The 20,226-nt window shown below is 40.3% G+C and overlaps 1 protein-coding gene and 1 non-coding gene across 2 annotated transcripts; both read right to left on the bottom strand.

The window, feature by feature from the left end:
• Positions 1 to 326: 326 nt before the first annotated feature.
• Positions 327 to 414, bottom strand: trnay-gua (transfer RNA tyrosine (anticodon GUA)). Its single transcript is given in 2 exon segments — positions 327 to 362; positions 378 to 414. It is a non-coding gene; the product is annotated as a tRNA-Tyr (tRNA).
• A 1,288-nt stretch (positions 415 to 1,702) lies between these two features.
• On the bottom strand, positions 1,703 to 20,024 carry LOC148665895 (uncharacterized). The gene is made up of 2 exons (XM_088631653.1): positions 19,334 to 20,024; positions 1,703 to 5,737 (listed from the first exon to the last, which is right to left on the bottom strand). The coding sequence occupies exons 1-2, from the start codon at positions 19,911 to 19,913 to the stop codon at positions 3,831 to 3,833; spliced, it is 2,487 nt and encodes an 828-aa protein (XP_088487779.1). The 5' UTR covers positions 19,914 to 20,024; the 3' UTR covers positions 1,703 to 3,830.
• Positions 20,025 to 20,226: the final 202 nt, after the last annotated feature.

The raw sequence follows: 20,226 nt of genomic DNA, 5'->3' as shown, positions 1-20,226 counted from the left end.
TAAAAACACAGGAAGCACAAACTTAATAATATAATGATTCAAAATCAAAACCAAATCATAAAGCCTATTAAGTACCTATCCTTTGAAAACAGAGAACACCTTAATATCTACGAAAAACATGACATTTGTATCTACTTTTGAATTACAAAGCAGACAGAGTAGTCCCTGAATTCAAAGATCAGATCTTGGCCAAAACAAGACAATCAGACGTGAGCTGAATTCGGAACAAGAGCCTCTGCTTCGTCATTTATTGAGCTTTTGATCGAAGTCTGAATGAAAAAGATTCACTATTTTAACTCTTTGATTAAAGTACACAAAAAGCACCTTCCTTCAAGCCGGAATCAAACCAGCAACCTAAGGATTCCCCACTGTTTCCACTACAGTCCTCTGCTCTACCAACTGAGCTATCAAAGGGATGTCAAGAGCTTCTCTCTGGCACATACTGCCCAATGTAGTGAAATGTTCCAGGTGATTTAAATCCCAGTTCGACATCAAGTTTCCAACTCGTTTCCTTAGTCTTGTTTATCTTGAATTTAAGCCACAAACCAGGATTCTACTTTATAAACTTCCGGGGATATTACAAAAGGTTTGATGGGGCATCAATCATTCCAGGTGGAAAATGACTCAAGGACTTTTTTTTTCTCGAGGGATCATATTAAACATTTCATTTGGATCAAGAAGTGGATCAGGGAGACACAAAACAAACAGTTTAATTCCATCTTTATTAGAAACTGCAACATAGCTACTGCATGTAAAGCCTTCAGTATGCGATTGTGAGAGTTCAGTTATCCCGGGGAGAACTGAAATTTAATAAATTGACATTTAAATAGAGTGTTAATCTTCAAACTATTCTATCACTTCAGAATATTTATAAGAGTCTACCTGGAGGGGGGTTTAAACATTAACATTTGTCCATTGGATTTAAAGTCCAACACCTTAACCACTTGGCCATTCAGATTTGATTCAAACAATTAAAAAAATTAAACCAGCGCCCTGTCACAGAAACGTACCCCGGTCTCTCGCGCAACAAACGGGGGTACTCAGCACTGTACGAACTAAATTTGCTCATTTCCAAAGACGGTTTCGCCTGCTCTCATCTTTTTAAAGACTGTCATAAACACTCAAGGAGTAATTCATTTGAGTTTGAAGTCTGTCTCTGTTGCTTCGGCTCTTGATGAAGAAAAGCTGTACATGGGAGACTCCTCTGAAGAAGTTTAACGTCACCCTGCAAGGGAGAAGAGCCATCATTCACCGAGGCAACCACTAAGACACTTAACATTAAACTCACGAAATGTGAGATGTGAAAATGTTTTCTACTTAGAAGTTCTGTCGTTTCTATTCTAACGAGAGAGGCTCTTTGTCGGAAGTGAGATTTGAACAAATGTCGCCAGGGGAAACTGCAACCTAAACGCAACGCCTTTTTTATCTTTCATTTATCAATAATGCAATAAAGTATTTAAATGGTTTAAAAACAAAAAGAAAATAAGAAATTGACAATTACAACACCAATCCAATCTGTATATAAAACATAGTTCAAGAAAAAAATAAGCTAATTAAGGCACAAGAAAACAAAATAAATAAAACAACCCTAAACCACAAACATAAAATATATTCTGATCTTATCTTTCTCTATTAGGAGACACCCCCACCTCAGAGCCTGAAGTACAGATCTTCCTCTCACAGTTCCACAAAGATGTTTTTTAAGAAGATCCTGCAAAAGTCGTCCATCCGCCTCTCAGCCCTGCAGTAGGCCAGGCTGAGAGAGAAGCAGTCCTTCACCCTGGCGATGTACAGCCTGACAAGGTCTGGCTTCAGGCTATTGTACATCACCAGGTTCCCCCTCTCCCAGACAACTGCCCTCGCTAGGCTGAGGAGGAGGTTCGCTAAAATGGCATTAACCGCCTCCTCAGACCAGCGGTATCCAAAGAGGAACAGCTCTTTCCAGGGTACCCCGTCAAGAACAGCTCCTCGAACAGAGCGAAACAGGCCATTCAGCAGGTCTGTCAAGTACACCCTCAAATCCTTCAATCCATCACAACTGACAAAGAGGTGCAGCAGCCCCTCCGTCCACTGCACGCACACCAGGCAGAAGAAGTCCTCCCCAGGATGGAAGCACTGCAGCACCATCTTGGGGAAAACACAGTTGTGACGGATGAAGAAGTCCAGCTGTTCGCATCTCTGGGGCAGGAAAGGCAGCCTCCGATGTGCCCAGATCCATGCCAGCTCGGATCTGGGCACGTCTCACCCACAGCTCCAGCCAAGCCGGGCCTGCTGCCCCATCTTGTGAACAGAGCTTCTCCAGCCAACTGTCCGGGAGACCGAGTTTGAGCTGCTCGCAATCCTGGTGGATCTTACTGTTTTTAATGTATAATCTTGCTTATCCTTTAATTGCAAAATAAAGTGTTTTCATGTTCTAAAAAGTTACTACAATTTTTTTTTACTTTGAAAAATGGTCACTTTTTATTTATAGACTGAGAAAATACTGCAAAAAAGCAGTTAATATGTGAAAATGTGTTTGTTCCATTGAATGTGTAAATGGGTATGTCTCATTAGTTAATTAAAGAAGATCTAGTAGCTTCTAACATTATTTCTAACATAATATTATTTCCAGATAAACCAACTTCGGAGAGTAGGCGGCAGTGATGTCAGAGAAAGTGTGTTCACAGTCTTGTCAAGGTATTGCTTGTTGATTTTTAAAATGTTTTTACATTACATTTTTACTTTGATCAAGTTAGCATATCCACAGAATTGAGCTTATAGATACCTATGTGTTAACCACTGAATGTGCAAGGTGTAAAACTGCAAAATAGTCTTTTAAAATATAAGGATTACAGTACTACAATTCTAATATACGTCTATCGTTATACGTCTGTGATTAGATGTTCATTATACATAAATGGTTGGAGTTCTAGTATACGGATAAACTTAGAGGACTATTATACATATATGGTTGGAGTTCCGGTTAACTTTAGAGGACTATTATACATATATGGTTAGAGGTAGGATTCAGATCTCCCGCAGACACAAAGAAGCAGTGGCAGGCTGTTGCCGTGTCCAATCGGCGCTCTGTGGCCCGGTGCAAGGCAGTGCTGGTTCGACCTGAGAGAAGGAGAAGGAGGGAGAGATTTCTGCTGCGGTGCGCTGCTGATGCTCTCTGAAGACTGGCTAGTTAGTGTTGGCACACAGAAAAGTCACAATCTTTAGACAGGAAGAAGACCGTTTCGTTCCCGATGTAGCGCGAGTTCTGAATACTGATATACAGCTGTCCACAGTTCCGACCGTAGTTCACTCGTTGATCAGGTGAGCGTTCGCGGTGGGTTCACGAGGCTTGCTGCTGGGCTAACCTCGGGTGGATCCTTTGGTTACACGCTGGCAACCTCCATTCTCAACTCTTAGAACAAGGAAAAGTCCTGGCACTGGGACACACTGGCCGTTACGTGACTGTCTGAGCTGAGTCTGTGGATGTCCAGGAGGACCTGGAGTTTTACCTGGAGAACTACGGTCACTCAATGGTTGCCTACATTTATTGGTGCCCCATGTGAGGATGAGTAGCCATGAACTCTGACCTTGGGGTTGTAAACCACTTGGGATGAGACTCTCCCTTGGAATCTCCCAGACAGTGAGGCACCAGAGATGATCATTCATTAGGGTGGCTGATGTGTCTCAGCTTTGGGAGTTGTTCCTTATCAGGACACTCTATCAGCTACAAAAACACCTTAAATGTGAACCAAATGGAATGACCTCTCTGTATCAAGCACCACTGGAGATGAGGGAGAGAGACTGGCAAGGGAGCAGCAAACTTAATTCCTGTATTTTAATAAACCTTGCCGCTACAGTGGTCTCTCTCCTGTGTGAATGCGCTGGTGGATTTTTAAGTCACTTGACCGACTAAAACTCTTCCGACACTGACTGCAGCTGAACGGTCTCTCTCCTGTGTGAATGCGCTGGTGGGTTATTAAGCTACTTGACTGACTAAAACTCTTCCCACACTGACTGCAGCTGAATGGTCTCTCTCCTGTGTGAATGCGCTGGTGGGATATTAAGATACTTGACTGACTAAAACTCTTCCCACACTGACTGCAGATGAACGGTCTCTCTCCTGTGTGATTGCGCTGGTGGGATATTAAGTTAAAAGAGTGACTAAAACTCTTCCCACACAGACTGCAGCTGAATGGTCTCTCTCCTGTGTGAATCAACTGGTGTGATTGTAAGTGGTTTTTCCGACTAAAGCTCTTCCCACACTGACTGCAGCTGAACGGTCTCTCTCCTGTGTGAATGCGCAGGTGGGTTTTTAAGTGACTTGACTTACTAAAACTCTTCCCACACTGACTGCAGCTGAGCGGTCTCTCTCCTGTGTGAATGTGCTGGTGGGTTTTTAAGTCACCTGACCGACTAAAACTCTTCCCACACTGACTGCAGCTGAAAGGTCTCTCTCCTGTGTGAATGTGCTGGTGGGTTTTTAAGTCATCTGACCGACTAAAACTCGTCCCACACTGACTGCAGCTGAATGGTCTCTCTCCTGTGTGAATGCGGTGATGTCGTTTTAAGATGTGTGATTGACTAAAACTCTTCCCACACTGACTGCAGCTAAAAGGTCTCTCTCCTGTGTGAATGCGCTGGTGTAATTGTAAGTGGCTTTTCACACTAAAACTCTTCCCACACTGACTGCAGCTGAATGGTCTCTCTCCTGTGTGAATGCGGTGATGTCGTTTTAAGATGCGTGATTGACTAAAACTCTTCCCACACTGACTGCAGCTGAACGGTCTCTCTCCTGTGTGAAGGTGCTGATAGGGTTTTGAAATGCTAGACTGACAGAAACGCTGCTCCTCCCTGTGCCATAATGGCAGTTTGTCCACTCCATCTGAGCAAGGCCTTGAGTGATTCTTCCTCATCCTCTGATCGTGCTGGGGTCTCTTATTCTGCAAATGCTCCATGGAATGGTCTTGCTCTGTGTGATGAAAGTGAGATTTGTTTTCTTCATTACATCCCTCAGTGTGCTGCTCAGCAGTGTGAATCATCTGGGACTCCATCTCCAGCTCTCTGAGACTTAAACCATCCAGTTCATTCAGTTGTTCCTCTCTTTGCCCAAGAACAGACACACTCTCCAGTTCATTAAAACTTTCAACGATTTTTTCAGTAACCAGATTATTAAACCCGTGTGTAAAGTCATCAGATGCTAAGGGATCATATGATTGTTTGAGACTGTGCAATGACAGTCTCTCCACTTGAACAGAACAAGGCCTAATTATCAAGCCCTGTAGGAGCTGCTGTTGCTCCTCCCTGTACTGACTCTCCTCTCGGTGCTGTATCTCAACACTTTTCTCTTCACCAGGTACATCAGTCTGCTGCTCTGCACAGTCAATCAACTGGGGCTCCATGTCCTGCTCTGTAAGATTAAAGACATCCAGTTCTTCACTGTGCTCTTGTACAGAGACACAGCCCAGTTCATTACAACCTTGTGTAATATTTTTCGAGTCCAGATTATTCATCTCTGTAAAATCATCACATACTAAGAGCCCAGGAGTCTCACTCTCAGGGTCTGTCTTCATCGTGGGCACAGAGTCCAGATCCTTGACACTCTGTCTGCTCTCGGTGTGCTGCTCCCTGAGTTTCTCTTTCTCTTGTGCGGCAGTGAGCACTGTCTCCTGCATCAGACTGGAGCCCCACTCCTCCTCACTGTGCTGCTGTTCAAGAGGAGCCCTTTCCCCAGCTTCAGAGAGAGTACTGGCCTCTGAGCCTGTAAACACAGGACAAGAAAACAAGACCTTTATAATAATAATAATAAAAAAAACTATTTTATATAGCACCTTTAAAGGTGGCTTCTCAAAGCGTTTTATAGAATGACAACAACAAAAAATACACAATATAAGCACGATGAGAATACACAGTTAGAGGAGACAGTAGATGGTGGTACTAACTACAGTAGGAGCAGAGGGGTAAAGAACAGTTAAATAAAGGCTCTTCTGAAGAAGAAGGTTTTGAGTCTGGATTTGAAGGAGTTTATAGAAGGTGACTCTCCGATATCCTTAGGGAGAGAGTTCCAGAGCTTGGGGGGATAACAGGTGAAGGCCATGTCACCCATACAATGTAGACGGGCTTGGGGGACAGTAAGGAGACCAGAATTAGAAGAGCGAAGGTTGTGAGGTGGGGAGTAGGGTGATAACTCAGACAGGTACCGAGCCATGGAGAGCCTTATAGGTGAGCAGGAGGATTGTTAAGTCGACAGGAAACTTGACAGGAAGCCAGTGCAAGGACTCCAGGATAAGAGTAATGTGAACACTTGCACTAGACCTGGTTAGGATTCTGGCTGCCGAATTGTGGACATACTGGAGTTTCTTCAATGGTGATTTAGAAACCCCAGAGAGTAGAGTGTTACAGTAGTCGATTCAAGATTAGACAACACTTTTCAGCCACAGTTAGTGATAACATAGGGCGTAGTCGAGGAATATTTCTGAAGTGAATTAAAATGTTTTGACAACATTCTATGCATGTGGGTTGAACGTCAAATATCATCCCCAAGTTTTTCAGTTTAGACTGAAGCTGAAGTACAAGACCATCTACAGATAGGGTTTCTTACGGGTTTTATAAAGTTGATGGGTGGTGCCAATAAGCATGGTTTCAGTCTTGTCACAGTTAACATGAAGGACATTTTGAGTCATCCAAGTTCTTATGTCAGAGATGCAATTAGAATAGAGACAGCCACATCAGCATAAGGTTTGGTATGTATGTATATATGAGTATCATTAGCATAGTAATGATAGCTGAAGCCATGTGATCTAAAAAAATGCTTCAAGCTAAAGCTGTAAGCTTTAAGCTACACAAACACACGTCTAGTATACTCGCAATCAATTTGGGTTGTTTAAGCATAGAGGAATACGAGGGTTTAAGGGGGTTTCTAATATTATGTGATTTTAGATATACAAGCTTTGTCAGAAACCTAACTACCATGTAAAAAGTAAGACTACAGAAATAATAATAATACATTACATTTACATTAACACTGCACTGAGAAAGAGAGGGGTTCATGCAGACACACTGACTGGACAATCCAGTACATTAACACTGCACTGAGAGAGAGAGGTAAATACAGACACACTGACTGGACACTCCAGTACATTAACACTGCACTGAAAGAGAGAGAGGGGTTAATACAGACACACCGACTGGACACTGCAGTACATTAACACTGCACTGAGAGAGAGGGGTTAATACAGACACACTGACTGGACACTACAGTACATTAACACTGCACTGAGAGAGAGAGAGAGGGGTTAATACAGACACACTGACTGGACACTACAGTACATTAACACTGTACTGAGAGGGGGGTTAATTAGCTCTGTAAAGTTGCCCCCCTACAGACAGCACAAACAATGAAACTTACCTCATTTGTTAGTACTATGTTTGTGTCGGTTTGTGTTGTTAAAAATAGCGTTTGTGCTGCTTTCATTCCCGTGATATAGCGCCTTGTTTTTCTGATGATCACATGACCATGCACGGTGACTTGGACCTCAAGTAACCCCGTCTGCCGAGTTCAAGCACTCTGTTACCAGCGCGAGAGTAACAATTCTACAACTTTGTTCCTCTGTTTGCCCAGGTACGGGGGGCGGTGGTGGATTTTGCATTTAATATCATTATCTTCTATGCGTTTGTGTGAACAAGAAAATTACATTTGTCTCCAATATCATACCCCAATTAGAAGAGTTGCGGGTGTAGACTTAAAAAGCGAACATTAGCAAAATTGTATATTCTTACAAAGAGGCTTTAACAAACAAGTCTTAATACCTCATAGCGGTGACCTTTTTTAAAAATCTGAAGAAGTAATCAGTTTCGCATTGTCTCCTTCTTAAATAAACAGGCATCAAGGGACGTGTGAAGATTCAACCTGTCTGTCGAGCCACGTATTTAAAAAGACTTGAATTTGCAACTTTCTGAACCATTGTTGCTCTTTTTTATGCAAAGCCAAAGTGAAAAGGAACCAGGACTTCAGGACTTTTATTTTTAAGGGGCACTACGTACAAAGTTTACACAAGTTCATAACACATCCGAGAAACAAGAGTCTTACCATCTCACACATGAACACCGTGGCAATATTGGAAAATATTTTTATTTTCACAGAACAGAAGTGAACATATATCTAGGTTCTCTGAAAAACTGGCATTATCCACGTGTTTGTATTTACAGGGGTTCTTATGCGCAAACATGAACCGATTAGCTCACAGTTCTTTTATATGTGTTTCTGGTCAGTCAGTGTAGAATACAGCATGAGGGCACACCTTGACCTCTGAATACACAGATATGACTACAAGGACGTTTACAGGTACCAACACACTCAGTACTTAAATTACTGGATGTGATGAAAACAATGAATGCAATTTGTTTTCCGACTCTGTCTGGTCGGGTGGGGGTGGATGTTTTACATTTTAATAAAGCGCCTTCTTTTTCTGGCCGTGACGTCACTCTGTGCCGTCGGCACCATACAAAACCGCAAGTTCACGACCACCAGATCTTTCAATTGTGATCTCTTGATCAGCTGACCCCAGCCTTTGCAGTTGATGTTTGATTTATTATCTGCATCTCTGGCGAAGACCTCTTCTTCCAAATCGTAAGTTACTTTACAAACTTGAAATGCTATACTGTAATTATGATGCTACGTTGACGTTCCCATGAATTTATTTTAAAGTAAAGATATTTGAGAAACTTTTTATATAGCGGGAAATACTACAAAAATTAGTAAGCTGCATTTGCCGTTATCATGATATTTCTACACATGCAAGTGAAACCTGAAAGGATTTGTCACACTTCTGAATTTAAATTATAATGTTTTGTTTCTGTAAGTGTTACAAGGAGAACTGAACCCCCAAAAATCTCTGACATGTTAGAAATTGCTGATGTGAAAGCAGAAATGATTAAGTGGTGAATGCAATGCTTTAAAAACATATCATAAACGAAAGAAGTGGTGATGGGCCTTGGTATTGCAGTTAACGTGAGTAGGCAGGTCTTAAAAATATTAATCTATCAATTTCTATCTACATATACAGAGACTTTTTGATGTGCACTTAAACTGTAATCCATAACAATGTAAAAATTATTTTCATTTACGCCGTGGAGGGAAGTCCCCATTACCTGTAGAGCGCTTTCACTGGGGTTTCCAGAGAAGCACTATGTAACTGAAAGGATATTATTATAATCACGTAAAAATTGGGAAGAAGTTTAAGCCAGGTTTGGTGAAATTCATTTTTTGTTACTTTTTTGAGTGTTAATCGGACTTCTCTATACTTTGCATTAAACATTTCCCATAATACCTGGGCCATGGGTCTAGCTAGGGATTCGGCCATCACATGAACACTAAGATTAAAGGGTGACATCATGGAGCTAACAAAAGAGAAGTGTAAAGCTCGCCACGATTTGTTGTTTAAGATTTCAGTTCTAAGCAATAAACAGTGTTTTGCATTCATCCTTATTTCTTTCTGGGGATTTAAACTACTCATCAATTGCTTGATTTTTTTTAAACCTTGAGCGGTCATATTCCACGTACTGCACTACAGATGCAGCCATTCAAAATGGGTGAGGTATTTCGCGGCATACCGCGACACGCCCACCGGGGTATCACGCAGTTCACGTGTGTCACGTGACTAACTATCTGGCGTCGGGGGGAGCTTAACCTCTCATGTACAGCATTTGAGCCTTTAATTTTGAACTGTGTATTACAGCATGTTAATCATCAGTCATTCAAATGTTGGTATATTTTATGAAAGCAAGATTGCTCAGTTGGACAAAAGTACACAACCTACCTTTATCAGAAATATTTATGCATCAAAGCCTTTACTGAAGATATTACTAATAGTATTAATAATGGATGACTTTGGACAAGCTGTATACTCAAAGTATACTTTCTTTAGCACATTTGTACAAGCACTTGGAATCTGTCCAAGCCATACTTTGTCAGGCATTTTGTTTTACTTCAACGGGCATAAAAACTTCCTTGCTTTTAACAGGGCGTTTCATAATTTCTAACTACGAAAATGATTTAAAATGCGACACCTATCATGAAAAGAAAAAAATACACACAGTATTCCATTTCTCCCTAAACATTGTAAGCTTCGAAGTCTTTAACTAACGTGATACCGGAGTCAACAAGCATACTTTTAGAATTTGATTAAAAGGGAATATAATATGGAATCGCGTATCTAAAGAAATTAATAACGGTATGATTATATCCGTGTACTGCGGCAGGGCTGTGTAGGGCTGTTTCGCCTGCCTGCTTATGCGAGCTGTCTTGTAGCCTACTGGTCTAGGTGCGTGACTACCAACTGGCAGGTTGTGTGTTCAAATCCAGCTGGTGCTGGACCTTTCAGTTTTTTTTATTTATTTATTTTTTAATCGCGTAACAAACACATTACCGTATGCAAACTGTACTGTATACAATATGTATATGTATATTTAATGTCTTAACTGTGCCCGTTTAAGTATTGAATATTCATATCTAATTTTACCACTGAAGGGAAATCTTAACATAAACATACAGTATATGGCTGGTCTCGGTACTTTAAAGAACAAAATACACACCAGTATTCCATTTCTCCCTAAACATTGTAAGCTTCGAATGAAACCACTAAATAAAGACATAAATATAGAAATCTTAAGATTTGTTTTATTTAATGTTGGTAGCAGGATGAACTGTCAGTGTGTATATTTTGTCGCAAAGTTGCTACAAGATGTTAACAGTGAAAAAGGTATTTAGAAATGAGTTATTTCAAGATGAAAAAGAAAACATACACGAAACATGGTTTCATTACGACCAGAATCGGTCTTGAGATATTTTTAACTTGATTTACAGTATTTGAGAGGTACAGTGCCTTGCGAAAGTATTCGGCCCCCTTGAACTTTTCAACCTTTTGCCGCATTTCAGGCTTCAAACAAAGATATACATTTTTTATTTTATGTGAAGAATCACCAACAAGTGGGACACAATTGTGAAGTGGAACGAAATCTATTGGATTTTTGAAACTTTTTTAACTAATAAAAAAATGAAAAGTGGGGCGTGCAAAATTATTTGGCTCCTTTACTTTCAGTGCAGCAAACTCACTCCAGAAGTTCAGCGAGGATCTCTGAATGATCCAATGTTGTCCTAAATGACTGATGGTGATAAATAGAATCCACCTGTGTGTAATCAAGTCTCTGTATAAATGCACCTGCTCTGTGATAGTCTCAAGGTTCTGTTGAAAGCGCAGAGAGCATCATGAAGACCAAGGAACACACCAGGCAGGTCCGTAATACTGTTGTGGAGAAGTTTAAAGCCGGATTTGGATACAAAAAGATTTCCCAAGCTTCAAACATCCCAAGGAGCACTGTGCAAGCGATCATCTTGAAATGGAAGGAGTATCAGACCACTGCAAATCTACCAAGACCTGGCCGTCCCTCTAAACTTTCAGCTCAGACAAGGAGAAGACTGATCAGAGATGCAGCCAAGAGGCCCATGATCACTCTGGATGAACTGCAGAGAACTACAGTTGAGGTGGGAGAGTCTGTCCATAGGACAACAATCAGTCTTACACTGCACAAATCTGGCCTTTATGGAAGAGTGGCAAGAAGAAAGCCATTTCTCAAAGATATGCATAAAAAGTCTCGTCTAAAGTTTGCCACAAGCCACCTGGGAGACACCCCCAAACATGTGGAAGAAGGTGCTCTGGTCAGATGAAACCAAAATCGAACTTTTTGCCCACAATGCAAAACGATATGTTTGGCGTAAAAGCAACACAGCTCATCACCCTCAACACACCATCCCCACTGTCAAACATGGTGGTGGCAGCATCATGGTTTGGGCCTGCTTTTCTTCAGCAGGGACAGGGAAGATGGTTAAAATTGAGGGGAAGATGGATGCAGCCAAATACAGGACCATTCTGGATGAAAACCTGTTGGAGTCTGCAAAAGACCTGAAACTGGGACGGAGATTTATCTTCCAACAAGACAATGATCCCAAACATACAGCAAAATCTACAAAGGAATGGTTCACAAATAAACGTATCCAGGTGTTTGAATGGCCAAGTCAAAGTCCAGACCTGAATCCAATCGAGAATCTGTGGAAAGAGCTGAAAACTGCTGTTCACAAACGCTCTCCATCCAACCTCACTGAGCTCGAGCTGTTTTGCAAGGAAGAATGGGCAAGAATTTCAGTCTCTCGATGTGCAAAACTGATAGAGACATACCCCAAGCGACTTGCAGCTGTAATCGCAGCAAAAGGTGGCTCTACAAAGTATTAACGCAAGGGGGCCGAATAATTTTGCACGCCCCACTTTTCATTTTTTTATTAGTTAAAAAAGTTTCAAAAATCCAATAGATTTCGTTCCACTTCACAATTGTGTCCCACTTGTTGGTGATTCTTCACATAAAATAAAAAAATTATATCTTTATGTTTGAAGCCTGAAATGTGGCAAAAGGTTGAAAAGTTCAAGGGGGCCGAATACTTTCGCAAGGCACTGTATGTCTTAACACCGATACTACAGTGCTTAAGTACTGCTCACCTATATGTTTCTAGGTTTATATTATGCATTTCATACGGTCAAATTACTTTTGAGCAACTAATAAGAAGCGCGAAACGGTATGCATTTTAGTTTCGTTTTGTGCTGGAACCCGTGGATTGATTAGAGATATCAAGTACATACAAGTCATTTTTTAAATGTTGTAGTTCGTCTTGAAAAAATGTTACGAGTACATCATCTATCAACAATTACACAGGTTCTGTTTCCATATTGCGGATTTTGGTTAGGTACAGTATTATCAAATCCAGTGGCGCTGTGTGTTACTTTACTGAGTCCCATGTCACATTGTCTGTGATTGAAACCTGTAAAACCGGTTTAATTCGTCACAGCCAGCACTCTTCAGGTGTGAGGGTCTTCTGCTCAGAATGAAACGCTAAAATGTTTGTGTATATTCTAATGGTAGTGGGGGCAGGGTGTGTGGGAACAGGTTTGGTTGAAATTGCATTGGAGATCTATGTTCTTCACACCTGAAACATTTTCTCTGAAAGCATTTTCTTCGCAGTTTAACCGATCTTGTTACAGCATGTTACAGTTTACTATTATTAACCATATTAATTTTAAGTGCTTAATGTAAAATCTTGTAAAAATATATTTTCATTGTTCAAATATACATTAAGTCTGACTATCATATAATAAGTTAAATACAAAACTAAAGAAAAAATAGGGTTAAATATAATTCAAAATATTTTGCTAACAATGTTAACTGTTTATGAATAATAAAATGTATTAACTAAGGAGTAGGATGGCACAGTTGTTAGTATGTTTTTTGTTTTGTTTCTTTTTCATAAATACAACAGTAGTACCTGATGTCTCAGTGGCTTTCAAAATTAAATTATGCATGCAAACCTGTGAACTAGAAAGATAACTAAGATTTTAATACTAATTAAATGACCGCGGGCACTTTCCATCCCCTCTACATTCTCAGAGTAGAACAGACTAACCTTCTAATGAAAGACGGTCCACCCCCCACGGACAGGAAAAGTGCCCACAGGCACTTAAACTTAATATGGTCAGTAACAGTAAACAGTACATGGTAAGAAGGAGCACGTACAAACGTTTTCGAAATAACCACATGTAAGACTCTGATGCTTAAAATGTTTAGGGAGAAAGTGGAATACTGGTGTGTATTTTTTCTTTAAACTACCAATACCAGCCATATACAGTCTGTAACGTAGGGATTTCTATATGTCTTTATTTAGTGTTTACATTAGTGACAAAAGCTAAACTTTTAGCTTCAGTAACATGTACATATCTCCCCTTTTTATAAAACGTCTTGGTTGAAAACTGTTCCAGAGCCACTGTTGTTTCATCAGTGAAAAGTACATCATGAAATGCCTCTTCACGGGTATTTTCAAAGTAGGAGGCAAGATTTCCAGCAAAAGACACCCCCCCCCCCTCAAAAACCCAGTAAATACTGTACTTACTTGTTAAATGCTAGGCTCCCGACTACGGCGAAAGGAACCCTTCTTTCATTAGAAGACAATGGACATATTTTAGCCCTGAATGAATTAATAGCAAACATGGTTTACATAAAAGACATTTTTCCAAGAAAGTTAAGATTTTTAAAATACATGACTTTGCTAAAATTTATTTGGAAATAAAAACAATTACAACTGCCAGGGGAGAGAGAGAACAGGGGAGGGATGTTGGTTTTGCATAAGGGGCGGGGCTATGGAAATTAGGTCTGTTTGGGAATGTGTAGTTACATGTTCTGGCTGTTTGTGAATTATCGTTGTTGAGTATGGAGTGTTGAGGTATTGATTTTGTGTAATGCTTTATGTTGAAAATTGAGGTGGATTTTGTTTATGATAAACAGGATAAACTGGGATGGGAGGAAGGTTTGGTTTTGCATAAGGGGCGGGATTATGATAATTGGAGGACTTTGCGAGAGTAAAATGGTTAGATTATTTGATTTTGTATTGTGGTTGTTATCTATGTTTTTGGTTGGTATTATGTTTATATGGTTGTTTTTGTTGGTTGGTTGTTATTATGGTTATTAATAATACGATCTACAGTTGAAATCTGAGCCTAAATAAAAAGAAAAAGCAAGTGATTAGGTTTATGAGCAATCTAATTACTTATTCGTTTAAAAAGCTATATAAAATAAAGTTTATTATTAATTTGCTGGACAGAGCGGTGAACATTATTATGCATAAGACAAAGATAACGATCCTGATCAGTTTAGAAATCTGTGTATGCTGTAAGGTTTTTACTTCTTAAACTTTTAAAATACACGTTTTGAATAGAAAGAAATCCTCTTCCTGGTACAGTATGTATAGCAAACCAGCACGTCTTTTTTCTCCAATCAGAGGGGTGTCAGATGGTGTCAGCCAATCACCATTCTGCGTTGGGTAGCAACTGGTGACTGTTCTCAGGCGGAAGATGTAAACAGCTTTATGTTCGTGTTAAATAATTTTTTTTTAATTAAAATTCATTCTATACAGCAATCGCATATTTGGGTACCATTTCATAAAACTTTCATGCTTAAAATGTTTAGGGAGAAATGGAAGACTGGTGTGTATTTTTTCTTTAAACTACCAAGACCAGCCATACACAGTACAGTTTACATACATACAGTAATGTTTATGTTCCTAAATTAACATCGTTTATGACCTTCAGATGCGTTATGCTCCTCTTCTTTTTATGCTCAGCTACTAAAATTTCCCTTTAGTGGTAAAATCCATATAAATATTCAAAACTAAGCGGATTAAAATGTGCACAGTAAAGACATTAAATGATTAAATCTTTGCACTACCAACCAATGCACCACGAGTGCCCCTGTCGGTCATTTTGGCCAGCCAATCACTTGCCCTGCGGTCCCCTCCGGTGCCCCGCGGTGGCTTGTGGGTAGGTTACTGTACCGCGGGTTTTTACCGCGCATTTTGAATGGCTGCATCTGTACATATTTGTGATTTTTGATTGTTAATTCTTAATTGTGTATGAAAAGTAGATATCAGACCTACTGCATGCAATAGCTTATTAAGGACCTGTTGCCTTTCTATTGTTCCATTACCTGTAGAGGAGGAGAGGGGTTTATAATGCACATTGAAGTACCTGCCTCTTTGAAGTTCTGAGCATCTTTGGGAATGTTTGCACGGTTTACGTTGTTTGTATCATGTCCCAGAAGCAGCAGGCACGAAACTGGTGATTCCACTATTGTAGTAAATGTAGTAGAGTTAACCATTTGACAATAGATTAAAGTCTGCCTTCACAGAGCATAGAACAGGATAAAATGAGTTTTGTGAGCTTTATTAAGTTATACCCTCACACAACAGAGTATATTAAGGAAGTACAGAGTTGGTATAAAATTGCATCATTTGGTGTGTTACACTGTTACCACACTTAAGAGACCAAGGAAATGTACTGGATTAAAGCTCTGCATTGTTCATTTTTATTCTGACATTGTTAAACATTTTACACATTGTTTGGTTACGAAAGGTGATGTGAGGACAGGATTTGTATTTTGTATTTTAAACAATGTATGTTGTTGCACCATAGTACTCATTCTACATATTTGCCCTTCATTCCAGGATTCATCACCTACAGGCACTGTGAGGGTAGGAGCTTAACAGTACTAACATTCAGGCTGTGCTGCCAGACATAACCTGACAAAAGAATATACCCAAGTGCTGCAGGACTGCAAAGGTAACAAAGAATAAATGTATACATGCATAACAGATAAGATCACACTTAAAACCTCACACTTAGAACAAAAAAATAGCAGAAGGATACGATGCTTTTCCTTCTGATGAAGTTCTAGAAAAAATAGGTGTAGCTGGGGACCAAGAGCCAAGTTGTACCCCTGATGCATGCCCGACAGCATTGAAAGACTGGGTAACAGAAATCTGTGAAGAATGCAGGTTCCTTGCTGTGGACAGTGGTGATAGAGATAACCTGCATTTCCTACCGGAGATTGTTCCTCATCTCACGAGGCTTGCTTGCTATCTCCCACTCTGGATAGGCTTAATGGTTCCACTTTTCAAAAGTGTGAACATTACTGCAAGTTCAGCCAATGAGGAGGCGGATTTCAAAAACCTAATACAATCAGTGCTGAAGCATGACACTCTGCCAATGCGAGATGACAGGTTCCTTATGAAGCACCTAGCACACATAGGAGGTATGAGAATATCAATGGGTGCTCATAGTGTTTCCCAGAGGGCCATTGTCAGTGCTACCACCTCTGAGGCAGAGACATCCAGCACTACCTAAAAAACGGAAACCATCTTTTTATCTTGTGCCTTGTTCTGAGTGGTTACAACATAGATTGTTCGGTTCCTGTGAAAAAGGCTGTAGTGGCTCTGATGAGGAATGGAAGCAGCAGAGACCTGCCCCCAGTAAAGGTGAGTGGATTGCATTCCAATGTTTCTATGTATATCACCAGTCTCTCTTGTGTGTTAGACTTTCAGCGATCCACAACCTTGAATTACAATGGAAAATGGTTTTATATATATACTATGTACCAAGATCTCTCAGTAACAAAAACAAAACCACAATAATATTATAAGAAGAAGGAGACATGTTCCCCTCGTTCTGTGGCTGAACCATATATATACACACAAGAATATGCAAAGAATACGCAAAAACTTTGTTTTAATCTGAAATTTTATATACAAAGATTTTAAAGTCACTACGTACAATAGATATTTATCATTAAAATCTTAAAATCATTCACTGATGATAACTTCTCAGTAATATGTATATTATATTGACATTTATATTGGTTATATATACATATCACAGCCTGTTAAATATTCACTTTAAATTCATGAGCTCTTAAGCCCGTAGTGGTAGTGAGGACGAATCAGATGTTAAATCGAGGAAGGGAGACAGGAGATTGAGCCCCACCCCCCAGACAGACTGAGAAAGGGTTCATTGTCACACATATGAGCACATTTGCAAGACAATGTGAGGCTCCGAACCGCAGCAGCCACAAATCCTGCTCCAGTGTCAATGTGAAGAGGGTTTATAAGACATTCAACACACATTTATTGATTCATGGCGTAACTTGTCCTCCCTATTCACTAACATTATAAGACCACGTCCCAATTTCCAAACTGTACCCTAAGCCCTTCCTCCAGGTCCACACCTCCATGACGCAGCGTAAGAAGTGTGGACTTCAGTGCATGTGGACAGAATTTCTTAAATATGTTTTTGTTTTCCTTTCTCCATTCGCAGGCTGATGAAATTGAATCTCATCGCGTATGTCCCCGAACCAAAAGGGAGTGACACGTTGTGTTCATTCGTCTTTAGCAGACTGAACTCCAAATGGGCGAAGTAAACAAAGGAAAATGTGGTGATACCGCCGTTTTTGCGTAACTAAATACATTTCAACTCGACTATCCCGGTACACAAATCACAGTCTGGGGAAAATAACTCATTCATTCGCTTTCTTTCAACACAAACTAGGCAGGACCTCAAAGCTTTGTACTACTGAATACATCTACTATTAAATATTCCATCTACAAAATATACTGCAGGTAAACCAATATTATATTTATCAAAATGGGGTGACGAAATCAAATCTGTACATCAAAACCTAGAACACAAACAGGATGAATCTGAAAGTAACACATAATCTACAGATGTAAATAATATATACAGCATGAATACTTAAAGTAGTTCAGGTGGGGAGTTGCGTCAGCATGCGTAGGCTGCAAAGGAACAAGTAGAGGTTTATTCCTGTGCTGAAAAGAGAAAAAAAGAAACATTTCGGCTGTGGAGCCTTCTTCAGGCGTCAAAACCTTCTTCAACAGCTGAAATGTTGTTTCTTCTCTTTCCGGCAGGGAATAAACCTTTTACTTGCTCCTGAACTGAAGGTAGTCCAATTTATGTAACTTTGTTTTACATAAAATATGCACATATTAAAACCATAAAAAAATATATTTTAGTGTCCAATTGTGGGGGAAAAGCAAGCGCTGTCTTGACATTAGTGGTTCTATAATAATTAAGCCTGCTTTACTACACCAGCTACATCACTTCTTCGCTGGGTATTCCTCAGACTATATTCAGAAGACGGCAAAACAGAGCACAAAGCAATAACTCATCGCAGCAATTAACAGGGTCTAGGAGGGGAAGCTGACCGAACAAAGTTGTAATCATTTTCTTAAGACTCTTTTGTGCTCAGCAGAAGATTGAAAAGGGCAGCAGAGGACAGTCGGGGATGTAATTTCACGAAAACATTTGTTCTGTCTAAATTGCCAGTATTTAACACACTGACTGGACACTCCAGTACATTAACACCTCAATGAGAGAGAGGGGGGTTAATACAGACACAGTGACTGGACACTCCAGTACATTAACACTGCACTGAGAGGGGGGTTAATAAAGACACACTGACCAGACACTCCAGTACATTAACACTGCACTGAGAGAGAGAGGGGTTCATACAGACACTGGCTGACTGGACACTGCTTTAATGTACAATAAGGTACATTAACACTGCACAGAAGAGATAGTTACCGCCACGTCGATAAATAATCTGCCCACAAACATATTTCCAAGACTCCAAAGTCTCCTAAATTGGTTTTCACATAAATAAAGTGTATCAGTTGATGACAAATTCAATAATACTTAGACAAAACCGAGTTTCTGGCCACATTCAAAGAACAGCAATAACCTTAATGAGAATATAACCAGACCACAACTAGTTTAGTTCGCAGAAAAGAATCCCTCGGCAACATCACAAACCTTTCCTACTTCGCTCTGCATCTCTCCACTACAGATTCAACAGTGAGGAAGTTAAAAACACCGTTTTTAAACACAGACATTACTACATAAGTCATCGCACTTACCCGACGGCTCCGTTTCTTCATTTGTTTCTGCAGTGATTTCACAGGGAGGCATGAGTCCAACATGATCCGTCTGTCCCTGATCTCTTCCTGCTCCCGACTCCTTCTCCCACAGCTGCAGTCGCACTTTAAAGGTCTCGTTTTCCTTCATTCGCGTTATTTCTGTCCCGAAACTGTCCTCCACACGCTGTGTGATATTAATCACGGCCCGACTCACCAGGATCTGGGAGACGCTGCGGAGTTTGTCTTGAAACTCGTTCTCAGAGTCAGACATCCTGTTTCGGAAAACTTCTGAAACTTCATACACGAACGATTTGAGCAAAACCTCCACGAAACAGTGAAGCTCGTTTTCCTGCTTCATTTGCGCGATTTCGACCCCGAAACCGTTGTCGACAGACGTGATTTTAATCACGACCCGTCTCGCCAGAACCTGAGAGATCCGGCGGAGTTTTTGTTCAATCGACTTCTCGGAATCATCTGTCCGGTTTCGGAAAACTTCCGAAACTTCATGCACGATCGATTTAAGCACAGTCTCCACGAAAGAGTGCGCCTCAGTTTTCAGATTAAGCAACAGATTCTCCATTTTTTTCCAGAGTCGATCTGGAAGACACAGACAAGTCCTGCAGCTGCCGCGGCTGCAAACACGTGGGCTTGAACACAGAAAGCGAAATGTGGTCAAAGAGAGGACTTCCGGGTTATCAGATGAACTTCCTTAGTGACCGTTGCTATAAACCACAAAAATATTATTCGAATAATAAAAATCTGAAAAAAATAGTCCAGAATAGATGTTTGCGTTATATTATAGTGTAACGTATACGGTCGACATTTTTTTATTTTTATTAAATGTGTAAATAATTTACAAATACAACTAGAGGAGCAGAAACAGATACAAGAGA

Source organism: Lepisosteus platostomus, chromosome 5, assembly GCF_059453375.1.
Source record: "Lepisosteus platostomus isolate fLepPlt1 chromosome 5, fLepPlt1.hap1, whole genome shotgun sequence".
NCBI lineage: Eukaryota > Metazoa > Chordata > Actinopteri > Semionotiformes > Lepisosteidae > Lepisosteus > Lepisosteus platostomus.
This window is presented reverse-complemented; position numbering and strand designations above follow the sequence as displayed.